Here is a 22,105-nt window from a genome sequence, read left to right as displayed (position 1 = left end):
AAGTAAATTAAAACTAATAAATTAAATGAATAAATAAAACTTACCCCCCTATCTTAAGTCCCCTAAATCTGTCCCTTGCGGAAGGGTGCCCATAAGGCTGGCTACATTCCCACGCTGAATAGCTATGCCTATTCTTTGGCCTAGGAATGAGCCAGCCTTAGGGTCACCCGTAGTTTCAATTAGTCTTTTTTTTAGGCCCTGAAAAAGGTTATGAGCGTCTCTCCACGGCCCCAGGGTTTCTACCACGAACGCCGCAAATATGTGGTTGTTTGTAAGAGCATATTTGAGGTGCTTTAGGGTTTAAAAAAATTCAGATTTCGGTCCATACTATTATGTTAGTACTTATGTCATCTTAGGGCTTGATCACACGTACCGAGTACAGGGGCGAGAGAGTGCCCTCGACCGAGTGCTCAGTACTCGGTACAGTCACCTGCGATACCATGTCACTCTTTGAAGGCCGCAAAAGTATGTGACACGCTCTTATGACTCTACAAATAAGATCGTGTCAGATATTTTTGTGGCCTCCGTTGTGTAACATATTATTGCAGGTGACTGTACTCGCCCGAGTGCACCCTCTCGCCACTAGTACAGTGGTAGGTGTGATAAAGGCCTAAAAGCAAACTACATTACATTATTTGAAACACAAGCAATAGCCATCCTACCCGACTGCGCCAGTGAAAGGCATCTAATGATTGAATCTTCTATATTTAACGCCAATGTTTTGTATACATGTTTTGATGATAATAAGAATATTGGAGTGCTAATCTCATAAAATTACCCAAAAGCTCACCCATTTTTATTTTGCAGTTGTTGAGGGAATCAAGGATGCCGCCGAGGATATTATCAGCAAGCTGTTCGGATTCAAAGGTACATGTTTATTAGTTTTTACTACAGACATATAGCTTAGTTTTTTTTTCACTTTTCATTCTCGTAAAGTTGGTGTTTGTAGAGTATTTCTTGTCATTTAATTTCGATTGTATGGGAGCGGCTTTTTGGCAGAAAGTTCGTAAGACTTAAGACGTATCCCGGTCGATATAAGTCTAGTAAACTAACCGTGAATCATTCAAAACGGTTATGTTAAAAAAACATTAAAGTGTATTTTTGTATCATGCACATGAAAATCTATAAATGATGAAACGAATAATCAAAATAAGTTTTCTTCTTTTCCAGATGTTCACCAAGGCACCGAGATCCTTTACGAGCTGACCGGAGAGAGAGGTAAGCCACAATAACCTCACGTTTTATTCTCATTGTACATTTCCGATTTCCATGTATGATAGAGTCAGGCGGGCTGCATCCATCTCTGAATGATACAAATCAAAATCGAATACAAAAAGCAAAATTAAAATCGTTTATTGTCCAACACAGCCCACAGGAATAAAATAGTACGCGTGACTGTACTATTTTATTCCTGTGGGCTGTGTTGGTCAATAAACGATTATAATTTTGCTTTTGCCAACACAGCCCACAGGAATAAAATAGTACTCGTGACTGTACTATTTTATTCCTGTGGGCTGTGTTGGACAATAAACGATTTTAATTTTGCTTTTGCCAACACAGCCCACAGGAATAAAATAGTACGCGTGACTGTACTATTTTATTCCTGTGGGCTGTGTTGGACAATAAACGATTTTAATTTTGCTTTTGCCAACACAGCCCACAGGAATAAAATAGTACTCGTGACTGTACTATTTCATTCCTGTGGGCTGTGTTGGACAATAAACGATTTTAATTTTGCTTTTGCCAACACAGCCCACAGGAATAAAATAGTACGCGTGACTGTACTATTTTATTCCTGTGGGCTGTGTTGGACAATAAACGATTTTAATGTTGCTTTTGCCAAGACAGCCCACAGGAATAAAATAGTACGCGTGACTGTACTATTTTATTCCTGTGGGCTGTGTGGGACAATAAACGATTTTAATTTTGCTTTTTGTATGCAAGTGTGATGAAGAACATTGTGTGTAACTCGGGGCGTAATAATATTGCTCCGGCAAGCCGTCGCGATTTAACTATACTCTCGTTCGCAATGTTTAACTTACGCTCCATGTTGCACAATGTACTATTGCCCAGAACATGTGCGCAGTAATTTTCTATTACTGACATGTTTAACATGTAAACACATAATGACGTTAATTAAAGCAAATTCGCTATTTTCCAATAACAATTTTATTTGTACAGTCGTTTCGTTCCAATGCGCGTCCTTGCGCGTGCGCGCAGCTGGACAAATATCGATTAAACTATATATTAAATTAAGGTAATAAATGTCCAGTAAATAATTGTTAAATGATGATAAATTAGCGGTTGGTTCATATTGTCTTATTGTTTGTGCGCAATACATAAAAATCCACAAAAAGTCTACTGAAGAGAGGATTATAAGATATTTATGAAATAAGATATTCATAAAATACAGATCAGATCAAAAACAAACTAATATTATTAAATTAAAACTAGCAGTAAACCTAAAAATAAAATTAATTATCGCAAACTAACAGCAAAGATAGATATAACTCCGTAATAGATGGATACAGTCTAAGGAAAAAAGTGCCTCGAAAATCAAGAAAATTTTATTCTCGTTCAGAGGGCGCTACTAGTTTTAGCCTACAGTCGTATAGATGGCGTTGACGGTTTCGTTTGTTATTTAACATTTTTAACGCATATCAGTGAAAGAACATGGGTCAAAATCATAAAAATAATTAATGCAAATAAAAAAAATCATTTATCTATATTTAAATACATTCTATCGTATTTTTATAAATCTTCATTTTTAGTTTTAAACTGTGTCGATAGATGGCAGTGAATTTACTGGGGTTACAAAATTTACTATGACAGTAACGCTCTAGTATCAGTTACTCTATGCTAACAGGCACTTATGTATATAAAAGGCCTATGTACCGTTCCGACTGTCACCTGGTCCAAAACTGCACGGCTAGCGATATTTGCTGGACCAGGTAAGAGCCGGAACGGAGGTCGCAGCCCCTATACCTCAAACGCCGCCCCAAAGGTTTTATAAGTGTTTTGGCCTCCGCACACCAAGGCCCCGCCGTTTCGATAGCGACCGGAACAAAGTCGTATGGTTGGTACCAACCAAGCATATTTGTTGTTCTTTAATTTTGCTGCATTTTCGGCGGCCGCGCCTGCCATTTTGCTGGTATGAGTGATGTGGGAGGGGGCAAAGAGGACGTTTTAATTTTAGACTGATCCTTGATCCCCTGAATTATAATATTATATTAAATTTTAAATAGATCTAAAATAACAATTCCTACTCTAACTACATTGTCAAAATCAGAACATTTTAGCGATTGGTCCTTTTAGGACAGTTATTTTTCATTTACTGGCAATCAATTATGAGATAATTATAAGAATAAAACTAAGAATCGACCCTAATGGTTTTAACCTAAGGTATAGATTTAATTGGTTAGTAACAGGAATATGAGAGGGTATCTTTTTTGTTCGGTCTGAAGTGCCAGACTTGTTTACGTGGCCATTTCTGAATTTTTAATGAAGCTAAAATTGATTAAAAAAATCCTTTTATGTATTAAAATACACTGATGCCTAATTTTAAAATAGTCCCAAGGCCTATTTAATTATTGATAAGAAATTTTACACCGAGTATTAGGTAAAAGAGAATAATAAATTAAAAAAAAAAAAACAAGAAATAAGAAACAGATAAGACCGTTTGAGCGTTATAACTGAAATGACAAAAAAATTCGTATATTAAGTATCAATACAATATCAATAAAACATCAACAATAATATATATAAATTAATTAAGCCTCAATTAAATATTATGCCTCAAATAATTAATTTTTCAGATATTGAAAAGGCGATGAAATATTGCGAGAGGGTCACCAAGATAACAGGTATGCATGCATTAAATTTATTAAGCACTGATTTGTTATTTCGTATTTACTCAGATAATTTTGGATATAAGTATTTCTTTAAAAATACACTTTATAATTTTTGTAACGTAATAAAACCACGCTGCGCTCTAAGACTCAAAAATAATAAACGTAGCTCGGAAAGCGGCCAAGTTGAAATGGGACTGGGCTAGTCATGTCTGCCGAATGCCGGATGACTTGAGGGCCAAGTTAACCACGGAGTGGGAGCCCCACGAGTCTAACCGGGCATCCGGCAGACCTCGTCGGCGATGGCGGGATAACTTGGACTCCTTCTTGACAGGCTGGCCAGATATAGCATTAAACAGAGACGAGTGGAAAAAGAGGGGGGAGGCCTTTGTCCAGCAGTGGGACACAGTGGGCTCTGAATTAATAAATAAATAAAATAAATAACGTAATAAAATAATAAGCATTTATTTAGGAAACCTCATATTTAAAATAAATAATGAAATATAATAAAATGCTTTGTGATGATGTGTGATGGGCAATTTTGCGTCCGAAGGGCGCGGCATGAGTTGTTTGTTTGAGTTGCTAGGTTTTTTGTGACTTTGTTTAGTTAAACAAACTGTGTATTAATTCCAGATCGCAAAAAGTTGATTGAGTTCATCAATGGATGCCGCGGCTCTAGGGAGTGGAAGTACGTTATCTCCTTCATGAAGCAGCTCGAAGGGTCTGCGTGTAAGTATCACACTATATCCTTTTACATGAAACTCTTCTGAGAGGGAAAGAAAAATATATGCTGTTTTCTTGTCCCTCCTAGCAGCAAGATAGCAGAAAGTGTCCGGCGTAAGGATATATGTAGGTAATTATCCTATACAGCTATTTCAACGTGTGGAGAGCGTTCACATATATATATAGAAACGCACACTAAGAATGGTGCTAGTTCAGTGGTGTCACTCACTCATTCGAGCAGTGTTATTTAATTTCTATTAAGTTATGTCTTAGTTATGTCGTACTATACCTATTCGCTCCTTTCATTATTTATTTTTCTGTGTACATGTAAAATGTTTACATTATTTTGTACTAAAAATACAATTTATATTTTCCAGTGATCGAGATATTTGTAGAAATCCTGCATGTGCTGACAAACGAAACCGGTAAGATTTTCTTTTTTTAACACCTCGTAAATCTTAATTGGAGAAATCGAAAACTCTATTTTGCGCACCAGTCTGTATGCTGTATCTAATGAGTTCTAAGCCACGAATAAAAGTCCAAACAAATTCATTAACGCTGGCAGCATTGGCAATATATATACGTCAGCATGTGGAGAATTCGCTTGAAGCTCTACGTTGCCCTTCAATTTAGTGAAATACTATACAAATCTGGCAAACAAATGTCATGCTATTTTAGATAATTTCTGGCCATGGCTTTCTATCACCGCACCGTTCGCCGTCGGCAGGGTGTTTATCCTCACACCCTAGCACCTAAATGGTCGCGTACTGTGCGGTTTATGAGGAACTTCCTCTCGCGGACGCTTCGGCTGTAAGCTATGTCGAGGTTTTCCCGAGGGACTACAGTATGGGCTTCTTCAAAAAGGAGTGTAAGGTTTTGAAAGGGTCGGCAACGCGCATGTATTATCTCTGGTGTTGCAGGCGTTCGTACGCTACGGTGACTGCTTACCATCAGGCCGCAATGTACAGATGTAGTGCATAATTATTTTCCATCGTATTTTCACGGAAATTTACGAACGAGTCTTGCTATTACAGTCACTCGGTACAAAAAGTACTGACATTTACTGAACTAGCATGACAAATACGAACGTTTCCGAGGAAATACGATGGAAAACAATTATGGTGTCAGTTAAGTAGCAGTTGTGCCAGTAGTCACGCCTGATTTTGATGTTGTTTCTGCAGATGTGTTCAAGGCGTATGCGATTTTGGAGCGCCTCACGGGCCACGCTGACTTTGATGCCGTCTACGAGATTCTCGAGAAGATTTCCAGCGGCAAAAGTAAGTCTTTTTTTCTTAGAATATAATTTAAAAATAATAATTATAAATTAGTTTTCATTTGTTATATTTTTTCATTTTATTTAAATTAAAATAACCATCACTTGTCATAAATATTCATGTCAATTTTTTTTTAAATGTTTATGAATATAAATTCATAATTTATCTTCTTTCAGATTCCCATGAAATAGCTGATTTCTTCAGGCACGTTTCTCATACCAATGGTAAGTGTCATAATATCAAAGAAAGGTCAAATCATCAGGATAGGTTAAGTATTCGGCAGTCAGACAAAACTTACGTGAAACGTAAAGTGGGGTTTGGTTCGCATTACTCATAACCAAAGAGAATTGATTGTAACAGAGAGGTAAAGTCTAAGAAAAAAATCGTACCCCTTAGTTTGACATCCAAAATGTACTGCGCTATATGTTTTGCGGTCACTGAATCGTCAAACGTAAACATTGACAATCAGAGTTAACGAAGTTAGTCAAATTCGACGCATGAAATTGTCTTCGATTTTACACATCTTACTCAATCAATGTATCTTTGCTCATAACGAAAAGGGGGGAAAGTTTTTTTACTAAACATATCCATCAGTCCAACTTGCTCGGTTGTTATAAATAGTTATTTTCGATACAAGTGCGGAAAAGAGGAAATTCGAAATTCGAATTACCTATTCGCACGTGTATGGAACAACGTTTTACAGTACATATGGCCCTTTAAACTTTCGACATATGCACAAAAAGTGCACTTTACGCACTAGTGCGAGAAAGTAGCACCATATGTACTGTAAAGCTATTTTCAAACTCACTTTCACACATTATTATTACTTGAACGGGACTTGATCGCGTATACTTAAGCTTCAAAATTACCTACTGTGTTTCGAAAACGGCATAGTCCCCGTGGTCTCGGAGAAAGACTGGCTGGCTAAAGTTATCAACATCTAGCTGAGAGCGTTTTTAGGGTTCCGTACCCAAAGGGTAAAAACGGGACCCTCTATTACTAAGACTCCGCTGTCCGTCTGTCCGTCTGTCTGTCACCAGGCTGTATCTCAGGAACCGTGATAGCTAGACAGTTGAAATTTTCACAGACGATGTATTTCTGTTGCCGCTATAACAACAAATACTAAAAAGTACGGAACCCTCGGTGCGCGAGTCCGACTCGCACTTGGCCGGTTTTTTTTTATCACCTTAAACGTAAAATCTTTTCTGTTAAAGGTTTGGACGGTATACGTATTCAGGTGGACAAGCTGACGGGAGGAGAAGGGTCGCAGGAGTTCCCTGAGGTGTTGGGCGTGTTGATGCCAGAAATCGGTAAGTATCTACTATAAATAAGACTAATAAATCTACTTAAACTAAACTATTAAATCTACTAAATTACTAGAACAACCCACCCGCATCGAATTACCCGATGCAAAACGTTTCCGCGTGTAAATAAATAAAAATCGACAAAATTCTATCAAAATTGACACTTGGCGCGCATGATCTTTCCCGTTCTTTCTTGCGAAATGTGACAGTGACAGCGGCAAACCGATGGAACGGCCTTAACCGCGATGGACAACCTCTGCGCCAGAAACGAGGCCCTTCTTGCGGGCGACGCCCTAGCTCCCGAAGAAATGTTTTTGCTAATTAATTGGATAATTAGTATGGTATAGGACTAAAAATTTATGTATTTGCAGATCTGAAGGGTTGTCTCGACCTGTTTATTGCGTCGATCAGAGCTAGTGGTAAGTAATAATTTAATTCAATATAAATGTATAGGTATATTTCTACTTCGGGAATAATAGATTTGTATTACCTGATTTTGACAACCTGTCTGGTCTAGTGGGTAGGGTCACTACTCATAAGCATACTCACTCACTATAGATAGACGTATGAAGCCTATGGTCCCGGGTTCAAATCCTGGTAAAGGCATTTATTTTTGAGCTGAGCATGGATCATGCATGGATACATATTTGTTCCTGAGTACTCAGGCGTTTTCTATGTATTTAAGTATTTATTAATGTTTATACATATACATATTATATACATGGTTGTCTTAGTATCCACAACACAAGCCTTATTGAGCTTACTGTGGGACTTTGTGAATTTGTGTAATGTCATAAAATATTTTCTTATTTAGTACCTTACTCTACCGTAATAACCATAAAGTCTAATATACAAATAATAAGGTATCTTACTTGTATATCGTTCTAAAATTGCAAAAAAAAACACGATTACCTTTCCAACTTTACTCTGAATTAGTCACGATCGAAGGCTGCATGGCGGCGCCTACTACAAGTTATTATACATCATTGAAGAAATTTGTGCAACATAATAATAATTGTATCAAAACCTTCAGATATGGGTGAGGCCGTCGTCGAATTCAACAAAATCATGGGCGAGAAGCAGTTCTCACAGAGCATCACAATCATCAAGAAGATCACCGGACAAAAACGTAAGTAATACGTGGGTTATTATATGGTGGAAATATTCGCTGCATTAGGTACGGTCTTGGTGGCTCAGGTAGAGCACTGTACTAGTGATCCGGTGGTCGTGGGTTCAAGTCCCACCCAAGACAGTGAATTTTTCCACTTTAAATTTATTTCTAAGCTTAATAGCTTTTAAGTTTGACATATCCATAATTATTCGATGTTTTTAAGAATAATAATAACTGCATCAATAAATTGCTCTGATATTTAGATTAAGGTAATATTTAAAACTTGACAATTTAAAAGTGCTTGTTGCTAGGCCTATTTGAATAAAGATTATATTGACTTTGACTTTGACTTATCATCGTTCGCAGACGTTTCTGCTTGATACAAAATTAAGTAAAGTATAATACGCATCTGCAATTTTGAAATTTTTAGTAGTTTGTGAGTAACATAATGAAAGGCATTAAAGTACGAGTGTGGGTTTATAAAACGAGCTGAAATCGAGTATCATAAAAACATCACACGAGTGTTTTAATGCCTAATTATCTAAGTACAGCTACATACACTGTTTTATCTACAATTCTACATATACATATACCTCTAGCTCCATATAGAGACATCATGACATTTGACCACCACGTCTTTTCATCTTTTGGTCGTCCCCTACCTCGCGGGTTCTTGCACAAGTTGAGCGCCACTTTGACTGCGAAGTTGCCATCTCTTCTCATGACATGGCCGTACCAGCGTAGTCTACGTTCTAGCAATTTATGATTGGAACCACTTTAAAACTTCCGCGGATTCGTTACGTATCCTGTCCAATCGGGTTACACCTCCAGCCCATCGGAGCATCTTCATTTCATTTACATGGAGACGTTGCTCATGAGTTTTCTTCGTGGTCCAGCACTCAGTGCCATACAGCAAAGCAGGTCGCAGCAAGCTAACAGCTGTCTTGTATACTTTGCCTTTTACCTTTATGGGCTTATGGGCATCACAAAGAACTCCTGAGAGGCTTCTCCGCTTCAGTTATGTAGCGTTCACTCTGTGGACCACATCACCATAGAGTTAACATATTTAATATTGTCTGAGCCAGCGAGGTTTAGACTAGCAATAACTTGCATGCAATTTACGTTACATTGCTGACTACTGAGGTAAACTGCATTCAAAATGTTTATCAGATACCGCAATGTAATGAAAATTGCATGCAAGTTTTTGCGAGTCTAAACCTCACTTTACGCATGTTTCGTTAATTTGGAAATTAAGTATGTTTCTGTAGTGGACATATAATGCATGAAAAAGGTGGTTTTAATTAGAATTAACAAATAATAATTATCAATATTATATTTTTTCAGAATTCAAATATGCATTGGAGGAGCTAACACACGAATGTAACAAACTCAGTAAGTTTTACTCGGTTTTTTTTTCAAAGATATCTCAACTTTACTTAACTTAAAACTAAAGTATCTTAATAAACACTGTTTTCATAAACACTCAAGTCTAACAAGCCCTTGATCATCGTTTGTCCTTATCCATTATTTTGACATGCGTTTGTTAAAAAGGGACACAACTTACAGAGGTTTGCTAAGTTTTATGAATAAGGGGAATCATTTTCGCCAAAACACAGGTTGAAAAGTTAAGCTTAATTAATTTGTCCCGCATTTCACTTTTTTTAAGTTCGTTTCTGCTTTTATTGATTGCATTCTTCCCATTTGCAATATTCCTGAAATATTATTTGATAAATAATAAAAAATGTTTTAACTCAAATTTAATTAAATAAAAAATCAATATGAAATAAAACTATGAAAACGGATTACATCGCGTATATTGAATTTATAATAAATCCCAACGTTCGAACCCTTTACAGCGTTCGTGGTCAACGGGTGACCACGGGGGTTCATATTTTTATTTAATGAGTAACTAGGTATCGCGGTAACCGAAGACAATATTAAAAAAATCTATATGTTCTAGGTCTCAAAGTGGTGATTGAGACGTTATACAAGATCACTGGACGACGCAATATGTTGGACGTTGATATCATCTTCAACGAGGTCTTCGAAATTGACAGTAAGTACATAATATCATACACTAAAGAAAAAGTGACCAAGTCCACCGGAGGCCGAGGCGGGAATCGAACCCGCGTCTTCAGAACTAGCCGCGTAAGCTGGATACCATAATGATTTAATAATGAACTAGAAATGAGTGGTACTCCTAACAAAAAACGGCTTTTTACAGTTTTAACATGCTTTTTATCAATTCTTCTTATCAAATTTTGCAATCCTATGTATGTTTGTACGAGTCACAAACGGCAAAGAGGATGAAACGCCGGAGTGGGTTTAGTGTTTAGGGCCAGGTTCTCCCTCCCCTCTCGCCCCAGTTGAGAGGGGGACAGGAGCGGCGAGTCCCACACCCCCCCCCATCAATGGCCTTCTCGCGGCCGGGGGGACGGTGCGTAAAAGCATTCGCCCACTCCGTGAAAAAGGGTGACAATGCAATATTATGGTACCATCGAGATGATCTGATGATGGAGACATTAAGTAACTCTGTGATAAAACAACGCCAAATTGTGTTTGGGGTTTTTAAAATTATCTCGTTGAGTATTAGTTGCCTGTGGAAAGAAAAGTACAGCGATAAAAGCTTGTACCAAAAATTAAATTTTTGCCGAAAACTTATTCCAGATATGGTGACCCTCATCAAAAGGATCAACAAGATTTCGAAGAAGATAGACGCGCTCACCTTCTTCGAGTCGCTGCTGGAGATCACACAGACCGAGACCATCCAGGACGCCAGTGTTCAGCTCAAGAAGCTCACCACCAAGAAATGTGAGTAGCAACTATTATAATAATACGCATTTGTCAATTCGGATGGAAATTTCAAAAAAATCATAAGAAGTTGGAACAAGCTAACTCCGCATGAAATTCCTGTGGGAGCGTATGTTCGTATCCTACCGACTGCGCCATTTAATATCGTCAGTTCAATCAAAATTCACTAATTACAAAAAAAAAATAACAAAAATCAACCTTATTTAGGTATTAATTTGGTTCACTACGGCACAGAATAAGTAATAGTATTATCATACTGAACGGCCACGCACCGCCCCGCTCTGACTCGAATTACCTCGCCCCGCGACAGCAGATTGACGGCCGTTTGCCGGCCGCTCAGTACTATTTTAAGCAACTTACTCACACTATGACGCATGACGCGTGTACAAATGTGCCGTTCACACATAGAAACGCAAGTGATTTTTGATGTATAGCGTGTCCGCCCTGTGACTATGGCTATTAACTTGTGGTGGTATTGTAGATGTGGTAGGTAGACTTGCCTTAATGCTGTTGTCAAGCGTGCCGGTAAGCGGGTGCAAATGCGGATGTAAATAACAAGCACTAAGCGTCGTTTTATACACACCAATTTATTGTCTATTAATACAGCACACGGAAGAAACAGTTAGCACAATACACATCAGTCAATAAAGAACAGAAGGAGAAAGAGCGAAAGCGAAAGAAAAGTATACTAATTAAAATACAATGCAAACGGAATGCAATTTGGCTCGGTAGCACGGTAAAGCGCACATGCGTCTCGCGTCGAGGTTTCTGAGGTACTAAGGTGCGCCCGCGCTGGCGGGCGGAATACATCGCTGTCAGCGCTGCAGCCGAGGGCCGCCCGTTAGACCGGTCCGTACGGCGCACAGCGCTGCAGCGGGACTCGATCAATTTACTCCACGACAAAGTGCATAGTTGCATACCCAGTTTATCTAATCAGAAGGTCGGTTGCTCTGTCCGCTAGTGATTTAAATACATATTTATATTGAGATTTTAAACATACATTATTTGCGGTTATTATTTAACTAGTTATTTATTTATATATTATATAATCTTAATATAAGTTATAAATGATTATAACTATACAAAATTATGCATAAAAATTATTATTTTCAGAATGAATTAAGGAAATTTATACACGATAAATTACCAATTAATATACTAACAAAATAGAAATTATACATTAGATCGATTCCATTCCCACATCACCCCCCTCCAGAGACCGTCAAGGGCGATGGAAAAAAAAAAATTTAATAATAATCTGGGACACGCACTGTACGTCCTGACTTTGTCTTTTTGACCGTGTTTTCAGTCTCTGGAGTAGGTTGAATGGACGGGACAGGAATTGGTACATTCGGCACATCAGCCAGTATGTATGCAGGTTTAATGCGGTCTATGGACACTGTTACACTTTTGCCTTTCACACGCAACTTAAACACTTTATCACCTCTTTCGAGCACTTCGTACGGGCCAGTATACGCTGGCTGCAGTGGTGGATGACTCGCATCGTCTCTGAGCAGCACGTGACTGGCGGTGTTGAGATCCTTATATATGAAGATTCGTCTATTGCTCGTATGGCGTGACGCCGGCACTGGAGTGAGATTATGGGCAAACTTACGCAGGCGTGCGACATAATCCGTCACGTCAATAGTGTCATCTGGCGACTTGGCGTGTAATAACTCTCCCGGCAATCTCAGTGGCTCCCCGTACACGAGCTCAGCGGTCGAAGCGTTGAGATCCTCCTTGTACGCACTACGTATGCCGAGCAAGACCAAGGGTAATGTGTCTACCCAGTTGCTAGTCGCGTGGCAGGTAATAGCGGCTTTCAACTGTCTATGGAAGCGTTCCACGAGGCCATTGCACGCAGGATGGTAGGCTGTTGTGCGACGATGCTGAAAGCCGGCTAGCTCAGACAGATGCTTGAACAGGCAGCTCTCGAACTGCCTGCCACGATCAGTAACGATGTCGTTTGGGCAGCCGAATCGTGATATCCAGCCATGTAGAAGTCCTCTGGCTACGGCTTCTGCTGTGATTTCCTGTAGCGGTACTACCTCAGGCCAACGTGTATATCGATCGACGGCTGTGAGGCAGTATCTGAACCCTTGAGAAACTGGCATGGGGCCTATGAGGTCTATGTGGACGTGCATGAACCTCGCTCTTGGAAGCCGGTATGTTCCGAGTGGCGCAGAAACGTGGCGAGTGACCTTGGCTCTCTGACATGGCAAACAGGTACGTGTCCATTCGCGGCAGTCTTTATTGATACCTGGCCAAACGTACCGGTCTGTGACGAGCTTTAAGGAGGCATTAGCACCAGGGTGGCTAAGGGAGTGCAAGCTCTGGAACACTTGTCTGCGCAACTCCTTCGTGACATAAGGCCTGAGTGTCTGGTCGCTTTCGTTGCAATAGAGTTCGGCTTGAATACCTGGTAACTTGAACTTCTTCAGGCGAAGCGAAGTATCACTCTGTAGGAGCTCCTGCAACTCTGGATCTCTCACCTGGGATTGCGCTAGCTTCTCCAAATCGATCGGCTGTGTAACTTCCTCAACGCGCGACAGGGTATCTGCCACCACGTTGTCCTTCCCAGAGATATGCCTTATATCAGTAGTAAATTGCGCTATGAAGTCCAAATGCCTGAACTGTCTAGGTGAGCAGTTATCCTTGCGCGAGTTGAAGGCGAAGCAGATGGGCTTGTGGTCCGTGTAGATTGTGAAGTCCCTGGCCTCAACCATGTGCCTAAAGTATTTGAGCGCTTCATATATGGCCAGGAGCTCACGGTCGTACGGCGAGTACTTACGTTGAGCGGGGCTCAATTTTCTGGAGAAGAACGCCAGCGGCTGCCATTCCTCGTCGATATACTGCTGAAGCGCGGCGCCCATGGCGGTATCAGAAGCGTCTGTGACAATGGCCAGCTTAGCCTGACTATTCGGATGCGCTAGCAACGCAGCCTGACATAAGCTGTCCTTACAACGCTCAAAAGCCTCATTTTCTTCAGCGTTAAAGTTGACGGGATGAGAAGGCTTTACGGATCCAGCCAAAAGCGCATGAAGTGGAGCCTGAGACGCTGCTGCCCCAGGGATAAATCTTCGGTAAAAATTCACCATCCCCAAGAATCTGCGCAGCTCCCTCACATTCTTTGGTGCCGGGAAGTCCTTGATGGCATCGACCTTGGACGGGAGGGGCTTGGTACCACCGGCTGAAATGCTGTAGCCCAGGAACGTTACCTCAGGTGCACCGAAGACACATTTGGAAGTGTTAATCACCATCCCGTATTCCTGGAATTTGGCAAACAGCTGGCGCAGGTGCTCTTTGTGAGTTACTTCATCCTTTGAGTACACCAGGAAGTCGTCTAAATAAGCATAACAAAAATCCAGTCCCCTTACCATCTCGTCCACAAACCGTTGGAACGTCTGGGCCGCATTCCTGAGCCCGAAACTCATATACGGGAACTCGTAGAGGCCGAACGGTGTGGTAATCGAGGTCTTCTGGATGTCTTCTGGGTTCACGGGGATCTGGTGGTACGCCTTCTCAAGGTCGATGGTAGAGAAAACCTGGCAACCAGAAATACTATGAGCAAAATCATGTATATGACGAATAGGATATTTATCCGGAATAGTCCTTGCATTTAGCATTCGGTAGTCACCGCAAGGCCTCCAGCCATTGTTTTTCTTAGGGGCTAGATGCAGAGGTGACGACCAAGGTGACTCTGAAGGTCTGGCTGTACCGTTTTGTAGCATCGCGGAGAACTCGTCCTTAGCAATTTTTAATTTGTCCGGGGCCAACCGTCGAGGAGAGCAAGACACAGGAGGCCCTGGAGTAGTTCTTATAAAATGCAGGACGTTATGCTTAGGAACCCGATGTACGCCGGATGGGCGAGTAATGTCGGGGTATTCTAATAGTATGCGATGGTAATCTGACTCACCCGACACCACTTTGACCGAAGAAATTTCGTCCGTGGAACATCCGGGCAAAGCCACGGCACACAAGCTAGTCGTCCTGTCGATCAGCTGTTTATTCTTGCAGTCGGGAAGAAGGTCGTAATACGCCAGGAAATCCACGCCGATTATTGGCTTCGTCACATCCGCAACAATAAATCTCCAAGCAAAGTCGCGGCGCAAGCCTAGATTCAGCACTAAGTGTAAGTAACCGTAAGTTATTATTGGTGAGCCGTTCGCTGCGGCTAACTGGTAGTTGGTTGGTTGTCGCCGATATTTCAGTTGTGACCTTGGGAAGACACAGACGTCGCTACCAGTATCCACGAGAAACTGTATCTTCGTCGATTGGTCAGTAACAAATAAGCGACCAGGACTCGGGCAAACGGCGGTCGCCATTAACGAGTGCCCCTTTCGTTTCCCGCCTGATAGTCGCACGGTTTCACGCACCTTGTTGCCTTCTCACCGAACTTCGCATGGTACCAGCACTCAGGAAACTTCCGATAACTTGACTGCGACCTCTGAGAGCTGGAGCGATTGCGGGACTTGCTGGATATACGAGATCTTGATCGCGACGGCCTACTGTCACTATTGAGCTGACTTTTTAGCGCTTTCATGTCCTTAGTCAACTCACTCACTTGACGCATGAGGATAGCCATTTGAGGATCCGGCGCTGATGCTGCGGCTACTTGAGGAGTTGCTACGTCGTGAACACGGTCGGCCAACTCAGCGAGCTCTTCAATTGGGTCATTGGACTTCGATGCGATCACAAATTGCAAGTTACTTGGCAGGCGAGATGTCCATATAGATAAAAGAAACTCATCGGGTATATTCGGCCCGGCCAAATGACGTAGGTGGCGAAGAAACTGGGAAGGTTTTCTATCGCCCAACTCTTCCTGACTAAGCAACTGCTTCACTTTCTTCTGCCGGGACACCGAGAGTCGTTTGATGAGCTCATCTTTTATTTTTTTATATTTGTCGGTCGCTGGTGGCGAAACAATTATATCCTCCACTTCGGCGGCGTACTGAGCATCGAGCTGCGCGACGATGTAATTATATTTGGTCGCATCCGAAGTAATATTCGAAACACTAAATTGCGATTCCATTTGGGCGAACCATACTGCCGGTTTCTCCGGCCAAAACACAGGCACTTTCACGCCGATGCGGTAAATTTCCGTTGATATGCCGCCATCTTGAGCGCCGTTTCTTTGTCTGTTCGGCCCGGGCCTCTCCGGCTCTTTATTCTCATTATCGCTCATTTTCAGTGCTCCACGGGGTCACCAATGTAGATGTGGTAGGTAGACTTGCCTTAATGCTGTTGTCAAGCGTGCCGGTAAGCGGGTGCAAATGCGGATGTAAATAACAAGCACTAAGCGTCGTTTTATACACACCAATTTATTGTCTATTAATACAGCACACGGAAGAAACAGTTAGCACAATACACATCAGTCAATAAAGAACAGAAGGAGAAAGAGCGAAAGCGAAAGAAAAGTATACTAATTAAAATACAATGCAAACGGAATGCAATTTGGCTCGGTAGCACGGTAAAGCGCACATGCGTCTCGCGTCGAGGTTTCTGAGGTACTAAGGTGCGCCCGCGCTGGCGGGCGGAATACATCGCTGTCAGCGCTGCAGCCGAGGGCCGCCCGTTAGACCGGTCCGTACGGCGCACAGCGCTGCAGCGGGACTCGATCAATTTACTCCACGACAAAGTGCATAGTTGCATACCCAGTTTATCTAATCAGAAGGTCGGTTGCTCTGTCCGCTAGTGATTTAAATACATATTTATATTGAGATTTTAAACATACATTATTTGCGGTTATTATTTAACTAGTTATTTATTTATATATTATATAATCTTAATATAAGTTATAAATGATTATAACTATACAAAATTATGCATAAAAATTATTATTTTCAGAATGAATTAAGGAAATTTATACACGATAAATTACCAATTAATATACTAACAAAATAGAAATTATACATTAGATCGATTCCATTCCCACAGTATTTAGTGAGTTTTGGTTGTTAAGTCATTAGAGTTTAACCAAGATAACGGCATGACATTTGCAATGACAAAGTGTGGACATGTCATCATAAATGTTAGAATTCTATTAAAATATGACACTTCACCACTTTAAATATATTAATAACGGGTCACTCACGTATTTCAAGTCGAAAAACGCTCGACATGTTTCACTCCGTACCGAGGAGTGTCATCAGGAGCTTGCGTTGACGGTGACGGACCGGCGCAGACTGCGTCTGATGCGTGTGATGGTCTGTGTCTCACGGAAGTTTTGTTATTAAAACTTCACCACTTTGTTCCGTTTAACTCTGTGCAGATTTAGCTTAGACGAACTCTAGAAGGCCTAGTCAAGATGCCAACCGTTTGCGCCGTAGCGAATGAAACGGTAATATGAGACATTAGCGTTTAGTTCGCTACGGCGCATACGATTGACTTTTTGTCTAGGCCCCCAGGACCACCTTTACGTATCTATTTTTTTAAATTCATATCGTAAGTAGTATCGTAATGTATGTTTGAAAAGATATTGATGTGATGATACTTTTTAATATGCCACTTTAAAAAACGTAGATAATGAAAATTAAGCGTTGAAAAGAGCTTAATTTTACCATAGAGTAACTTATACTAGAGCGGTACTGTCATAGTAAATTTTGTAACCCCAGTAAATTCACTGCCATCTGTCGACACACTTTAAAACTAAAAATAAATATTTATAAAAATACGATAAAATGTATTTAAATATTTAAATAAATATCCATATGGATAAATGATTTTTTTATTTGCATTAATTTTTTTTATATGATTTTGACCCATGTTCTTTCACTGGTATGCGTTAAAATTATAAATAACAAACGAAACAGTCAACGCTCTCTATACGAGTGTAGGCCAAAACTAGTGGCGCCATCTGATCGAGAATCAAATTTTCGTGATTTTCTAGGCACGTTTTTTCCTTAGACTGTATCCATCTATTACGGAGTTATATCTATCTTTGCTATTTTACTTAAACTACAACGCTGTAACATGACGCGTTGTTTAGTCCAAATGGCATCCAATGGAACTCATGAATTCATGAGGCATCACAAATGCAGTCAACCAAGCGTTTTAGACTAGGATTATTACCTATGATTAAAATTACATAAAAATGCTGCAATAATTGACTTAATTCGCAAAAAACATAGAAGTGTAAATCATTCATAAGTCATAAGTTCTTACGTTCTTGCGTTTTTAGGGTTCCGTAGTCAACCAGGAACCCATATAGTTTCGCCATGTCCGTCTGTCTCTCCGTTCGAGGCTTTTGCTCTGAAATAGTTAGTGCTAGAAAGCTAAAATTGCCATGAATCATACCGACAAAGTGGAAAAAATTACTAAAAAAAACTTTTTTTGGGTACCTTCCCTATACGTAAAGTGGGGGTGAATTTTTTTTTTCTTGCCTTATAGTGTGGGGCTGTGGGGTATAGGGACCGTGCGCATTGGAGGGTCTGCCATCTTGTGGCCTGAATCGGAAACATAAACAGTTCACGTACGTTTTCTTATGCATTGTAGGTTCTGCCATCTTGTGGGCTACATTGGAAGCTTTAACTTGATATTTAGTCTTCGTGCCAATAAACAGGGGGCTCCTGTGCTGCCCCCTACAGTTCATGCACGTTTCCTATCGTTTGATAATTCTTTTGAAACAAATAGGGAGTCTTCAACAACAATTGTTTTACATTATTTCAGTGTCAACAATGGTTCTCTTGGAAGAAATCCGGACGAAGTCAGGACACGACGACATCATTGACTTCTTCAGGCGCCTCATCGAATACACCTCTACCAAATGTAAGTCTTCTTTTATATATTTTTAGGGTTCCGTACCCAAAGGGTAAAAACGGGACCCTATTACTAAGACTCCGCTGTCCGTTTGTCCGTCCGTCTGTCCGTCTGTCTGTCTGTCACCAGGCTGTATCTCATGAACCGTGATAGCTAGACAGTTGAAATTTTCACAGATGATGTATTTATGTTGCCGCAATAACAACAAATACTAAAAACAGAATAATATAAATATTAAAGTAGGGCTCCCATACAACAAACGTGATTTTTTTGCTGTTTTTTTCCGTAATGGTACGGAACCCTTCGTGCGCGAGTCTGACTCGCACTTGGCCGGTTTTTTTACTCAACAGGGCCACTATACACTGCTAACAAAGTGACAAGTTTTTTTTAATGCAAAGGATAAATTGAATAATTCACAGCTACCGAAGCTTCCTTACCCCTTATATTTCCATAAGATTCTTCATTTTTTTACGCCTTAAAGACACATACCGCCATATTTATGGTAGATTTATCGCTTTAAAGCGACATCTACCGTTAGAATATAATTATATTTCTATTAGCCTGTTTGTTTTAATGGCATTAATATCAAGTTTAGCATTACAAATCAGTTATTTTATAAAATTATGAATGAATTTTATAAAATGATCAAATCATGTTTTTGTACAAAATTTAATATTACAATTTTTTACAGCTGTCCAGGAGGCATGGGAGATAATGGTCACCTACATCACAGTGATAGGTAAGAATTGATATTTTATTTATAGGTATAAGAAGAAATAAAAAACAAAGTGCATCAAAATAGCAATCTTCGATAGAAATAAATCTCCAGACAGTATCAAAGTGACCCTGTATATGTACTATTTTCAATCAAAAGGGTACTTGTCGGTTGTCAATGAGGCACTATTTCCATACAGCTTCAATTTGAAATCAACCTTATTAACAAGCGACAATGTGGTACCTTTTGGTTGAAAATGTCACATATGTAGCAGGACGTCTAGGATTCGAATCCTGGTAAGGGCATTTATTTGTGTATTTATCGCAACTATTTTGTTCCTGATTTATGAATGTTTTCTATGTATTTAAGTATTTATATAATATCAATATCGTATTAGTCTTGTACCTACAACACAAGCCTTTCTAAGCTTACTGTGGGACTAGATAAAATTGTCCCATAATATTTATTTATTGATTATTTCCAGATATCTTCGAATTCTTCGAGAAGATATACAAATACACCCGTATCCAGGTGATCACGTTCATCGAGACCATCATGAAAGTCACCAACTCCAGCAACTTCACGCTGGCCATCTCCAAGCTGAACAGGCTGACGGGCGAGAAGTGTAAGTGTCACAGTAGATCTACAAGTACACCCGTATCCAGGTGATAACGTTCATCAAGACCATCATGAAAGTCACCAACTCCAGCAACTTCACGCTGGCCATCTCCAAGCTGAACAGGCTGACGGGCGAGAAGTGTAAGTGTCACAGTAGATCTACGAGTACACCCGTATCCAGGTGATAACGTTCATCGTGACCATCATGAAAGTCACCAACTCCAGCAACTTCACGCTGGCCATCTCCAAGCTGAACAGGCTGACGGGCAAGAAATGTAAGTGTTGCAGTAGATAGATTTTTGCCGAGTAGTGAAACAATTTTACACGTCTGCGCCGGTCCGTCACCGTCAACGCAAGCTCCTGATGACGCTACTCGGTATGGAGTGAAACATGTCGAGCGTTTTTCGACTTAAAATACGTGAGTGACCCTTTAATATGTTTAATATGTCTATGTCTCACGGAAGTTTTGTTATTAAAATTTTACACTGTTGTGAGTCGTACTAATTGAGCTAATTTTATATTTTAAATTAAGTTTTTTTAGTTACTCAAATGGAGACCTACAAACTCCAATACATGTAGCACTAATACGTGAGTTGAACCGTAAAATTAGCTTAATGAGTAGAAGGTATATCACTATATAATTACTGGTTAATACAACTACATAATTATAAATTGTATTTAGTTTTCATACTAATATGCTTTTTTTAATATTCCTTGGTATGCTTATGTAGGTATAAGATTCAATTGCTGTGCCCTTACAGGGTCTATATTCCATGTAAATGTAATATATTGGCAATAAAGATATTTGAAGTTTAAAGTTTATGTTTAGGGTTCCGTACTCAAAGCAAAGGGTAAAAACGGGAGCCATTACTAAGACTCCGCTGTCCTGTCCGTCTGTCACCAGACGTCAACCGTGATAGCTAGATAGATGAAATTTTCACAGATGATGTATTTCTGTTGCCGCTATAACAACAAATACTAAAAACAGAATAAAGTAGATATTTAAGTGGGGCTCCCATACAACAAACGTGACTTTTTTGTCGTTTTTTGCGTAATGGTACCTTCTCCGTTCGAATCGCACTTGGTCGGTTTTTTACACGATTGTGAGGAAACGCGAGAACCGAAAAAAAATCGTTATAATCTTTATTTATTTTCAGATTTATTCGAGTCTATCAGAGTCATCTGGGAAATAATCGAAATTGGTAAGCATAAATAATATTCTAATTTCGTCAGGTGACAACCAAAACTCACTTATTACCACCACAAGTTAATAGGTTGATTTTGTTTAAGTAATATTTTTTTAATAATTAGTGAGTCTTAGTTGTGTTATAATTTTATGAAATGTTTTTATAATTTAACTCTCTTTTACAGATATTGTCAAGTTCTTTGAAATCATTATCACCATCAGCAAGAAGTTTAGTAAGTATTCTCAAAATTTTGTTAATATCCACCAGAAAAAAATTCTGAAGTAATAACCAGATGTTTTTATAAACTTCGTGCGATTCTCAAAAGCGTCACTTAAAATGCTGCGTTCTTTTATTTCATTTATAGCTTATTTTTATTATTCAAATGAAGTTTTTCAGGGTTTTGAAATACTAATTTATTATTTTGTGGCAGCAGAAAGTAGATGGCGTTGCTAATACAATTTTTTTTTTGCAGATTTCGAGGAAGTAATTGTCATTATTCAAGAATACACTAAAACTACTGGTAAGTCATACAGTCCACCCCTACTTATCTAAAAATAAAAAATAAAATAAAAATAAAAAGAAAATCACTTTAATTCAGGCAAAAGTCCATAGAAGAATAAGATAAAAATAAGAGTAAACATTAAAATACAAAAATACTAGTTTTTGTCCGCAACTTCGTGGCTTGGCTCGGCTCGGGGCGGGTCGGCTTAGCTCGTCGCGGGTCGGCTCGGGTCGGCTCGAAGCGGCTTGGCTCGG

The 22,105-nt window shown here is 39.8% G+C and overlaps 1 protein-coding gene across 1 annotated transcript in view; it reads left to right on the top strand.

Moving 5' to 3' along the window:
- Positions 1-1,174: 1,174 nt before the first annotated feature.
- The window catches only part of LOC134753055 (titin-like), a 41,210-nt gene continuing 20,279 nt past the window's right edge, over positions 1,175-22,105 (top strand). The window contains 19 exon segments of the mRNA XM_063688817.1: positions 1,175-1,218; positions 3,816-3,863; positions 4,482-4,577; positions 4,949-4,996; positions 5,753-5,848; positions 6,022-6,069; positions 7,060-7,155; positions 7,521-7,568; positions 8,183-8,278; positions 9,605-9,652; positions 10,221-10,316; positions 10,928-11,071; positions 18,740-18,838; positions 19,521-19,568; positions 20,029-20,181; positions 20,184-20,303; positions 21,320-21,364; positions 21,534-21,581; positions 21,822-21,869. Coding sequence (XP_063544887.1) covers positions 3,830-3,863; positions 4,482-4,577; positions 4,949-4,996; positions 5,753-5,848; positions 6,022-6,069; positions 7,060-7,155; positions 7,521-7,568; positions 8,183-8,278; positions 9,605-9,652; positions 10,221-10,316; positions 10,928-11,071; positions 18,740-18,838; positions 19,521-19,568; positions 20,029-20,181; positions 20,184-20,303; positions 21,320-21,364; positions 21,534-21,581; positions 21,822-21,869 — 1,411 coding nt within the window. The 5' untranslated portion in view covers positions 1,175-1,218; positions 3,816-3,829.

This window comes from Cydia strobilella, chromosome 26 (genome assembly GCF_947568885.1).
Source record: "Cydia strobilella chromosome 26, ilCydStro3.1, whole genome shotgun sequence".
Taxonomy (NCBI): domain Eukaryota; kingdom Metazoa; phylum Arthropoda; class Insecta; order Lepidoptera; family Tortricidae; genus Cydia; species Cydia strobilella.
This window is presented reverse-complemented; position numbering and strand designations above follow the sequence as displayed.